The sequence below is a fragment of the Triticum dicoccoides genome, chromosome 4B, assembly GCF_002162155.2.
Source record: "Triticum dicoccoides isolate Atlit2015 ecotype Zavitan chromosome 4B, WEW_v2.0, whole genome shotgun sequence".
In the NCBI taxonomy this organism is placed as follows: Eukaryota; Viridiplantae; Streptophyta; class Magnoliopsida; order Poales; family Poaceae; genus Triticum; species Triticum dicoccoides.
In genome coordinates this window covers 408,515,393-408,518,025 of record NC_041387.1, presented here as the reverse complement: position 1 = coordinate 408,518,025, position 2,633 = coordinate 408,515,393, and the positions used below count along the sequence as shown (strand labels likewise).

Here is a 2,633-nt window from a genome sequence, read left to right as displayed (position 1 = left end):
CACACATCAATTGTTTCAAGCCGTCCCCTCCACAGTTTACGCCTCCGGTCATATTCCCGTAGTGCTTAGGCGAAGCCCTGCGTGGATCACTTCACCATCACCGTCACCACGCCGTCGTGCTGACCGAACTCTCCCTCGACACTTTTTTGGATCAAGAGTTCAAGGGACGTCATCGAGCTGAACGTGTGCAGAGGTGCTGTACGTTCGGTGCTTGATTGGTTGGATTGAGAAGACGTTCGACTACATCAACCGCGTTAAGCTAACGCTTCCGCTTTCGGTCTACGAGGATACATGGACACACTCTCCCCCTCTCGTTGATGTGCATCTCCTAGATAGATCTTGCGTGAGCGTAGGATTTTTTTTGAAATTGCATGCTATGTTCCCCAACAACCTGGAGGTCATCGAAACCATGAACAACAGAGGACGGACGACGAGTACAGCGACAGCAGTGTTTGACGATTGTTACTTTTTGGCTTGTGATTTTCCCATTACTAGATTCGAGCACTGTAATATGAAAGCAAATAAAGTTGTCCATGAACTTGCTAAGTTAGTTAAATTTTCTTCAACTTTTGACTGGTTTGAGGATCCTTTGAGTGAAATTGTATCCCTCCTCATAAACGGTGTAATTGTTATTGAAAATGAACAACGATCTGTTTTTTTTTTCAAAAAAAAGGACGGCCTGGATGTCATGAGGTATATCACTTTTTTTCTTCTTAGAAGTATTCCTAGCCAAGTACGTAGGCGTCGAGAGGAAAGAAAGAGAGTAAGATTCTACAACGAGAAAACTATATATCGGTCTTATGGAAGCACCGTAGTAAAAGAAAGCCCGATCTCTCTATCTCTCCCAACCCAAACCCTAACCCTCGAATCGAAGCAACCAGCCGGCGGCCATGGGGCAGGGTTCTCCAGGCGGCATGGGCAAGCAGGGCGGTCTCCCCGGTGACCGCAAGCCGGGCGACGGTGCCGCCGGCGACAAGAAGGACAAGAAGTTCGAGCCCCCCGCCGCACCGTCGCGCGTGGGGCGCAAGCAGCGGAAACAGAGGGGGCCCGAGGCGGCGGCGCGGCTGCCCCCCGTGGCGCCGCTCTCCAAGTGCCGCCTCCGCCTTCTCAAGCTGGACCGCGTCAAGGACTACCTTCTCATGGAGGAGGAGTTCGTCGCGAGCCAGGAGCGGCTGCGCCCCAGCGAAGACAAGACGGAGGAGGACCGATCTAAGGTCGACGACCTCCGCGGCACCCCTATGAGCGTTGGCTCGCTCGAGGAGATCATCGACGAGAGCCACGCGATCGTCTCGTCGTCCGTTGGGCCTGAGTACTATGTCAGCGTACTGTCGTTCGTCGACAAGGACCAGCTGGAGCCGGGATGCTCCATACTGATGCATAACAAGGTACGAATCTGTAAAATCTGCATTTATCTGATGGACTCGAACAGGGATTAGAATTGAATACTTTTGACCACGAGAAAACCTAGGGCGAGTTCAGGTTAGGTTTTGTTGTGATGCTGGTGATTTCCTTGGTTCTAGAAGCTTGATAAGCGCAGCGATGACGTTTGTGAAGGGAGGCTGACAATATCGGACTGAGTTAGAACTGATCCATTTAGTGAACTTGGGGCATTTTGATGGCATTGCGACTTGTGAGATGGGGGGCATTGGGCGAAACATGGGAATTGAGATGAATGTGGCCATTACTTGTTCGGCACGTGGAGAACTGAACTGTGACACGTGATTTGATTATATATGAAGATATCTATGCATGAACTGCGCTATAATTTGTAATACAATGCTTATGTTGTCTCTGCAAACTTGTTTTGTTTCATTGCTAAGTATCATTTCCTTGATTTCTTTAGGGATAATTTTCAGAAACTTATATATTTGGTCAAGTGCCATCCTTTTCTGTCTATCTATATATGATGATGACCACTTTCTGGCCTGAATATTATCACCAACTATCATCAACAATTGACAGTTGCAAAGGCAAACACCTGTTCACTTGAACTCCATATTCAAGCTTTAAAGCATAATTTCTGTTATTGCTTTCCATGATCACCATTAAATGCAGTAATTTTCTTGCAGTATTGCGCTTTGTAGTATGCATTTTCCTGTAGTCTGGATTTGAGTCTTCAGCTCTTATATTCTTTGTGTGGTTAATGATCTATTTGTACTGGCGTTTAGATTTATTTCCAATGGGCGCATCTCTAGATCTTCAGTTTCGTTCCAATTTTAAAAAATTGATGAGCTTTTATATGAACAGAACAATTATAGGTCTGTTTGATGTAACTCATTTACAACTTTATTGAGAATCAAGCTTCATATCATTTTTGTCAGGTTCTCTCGGTGGTTGGAATTTTGCAAGATGAAGTCGATCCTATGGTTTCTGTCATGAAAGTTGAGAAGGCACCTTTGGAGTCTTATGCTGACATTGGTGGATTGGATGCCCAAATTCAAGAGATCAAAGAGGCAGTGGAACTTCCGTTGACACATCCTGAGCTATATGAGGACATTGGGATCAGGCCTCCGAAGGGAGTCATTCTATATGGGGAACCTGGAACAGGGAAAACTCTACTTGCAAAGGTTTGTGTCTTTTTATCCTTTCAACTGGGCAAGGGTTCCATATTTTGCTTCATTTAAGCATCTTTT

The 2,633-nt window shown here is 46.1% G+C and overlaps 1 protein-coding gene across 1 annotated transcript in view; it reads left to right on the top strand.

Moving 5' to 3' along the window:
- The first annotated feature begins 826 nt into the window (after positions 1-826).
- LOC119296378 (26S proteasome regulatory subunit 4 homolog) overlaps positions 827-2,633 on the top strand; it is a 3,485-nt gene continuing 1,678 nt past the window's right edge. The window contains exons 1-2 of the mRNA XM_037574776.1: positions 827-1,385; positions 2,322-2,567. Coding sequence (XP_037430673.1) covers positions 891-1,385; positions 2,322-2,567 — 741 coding nt within the window. The 5' untranslated portion in view covers positions 827-890. The remainder of the gene's footprint in view (positions 1,386-2,321; positions 2,568-2,633) is intronic.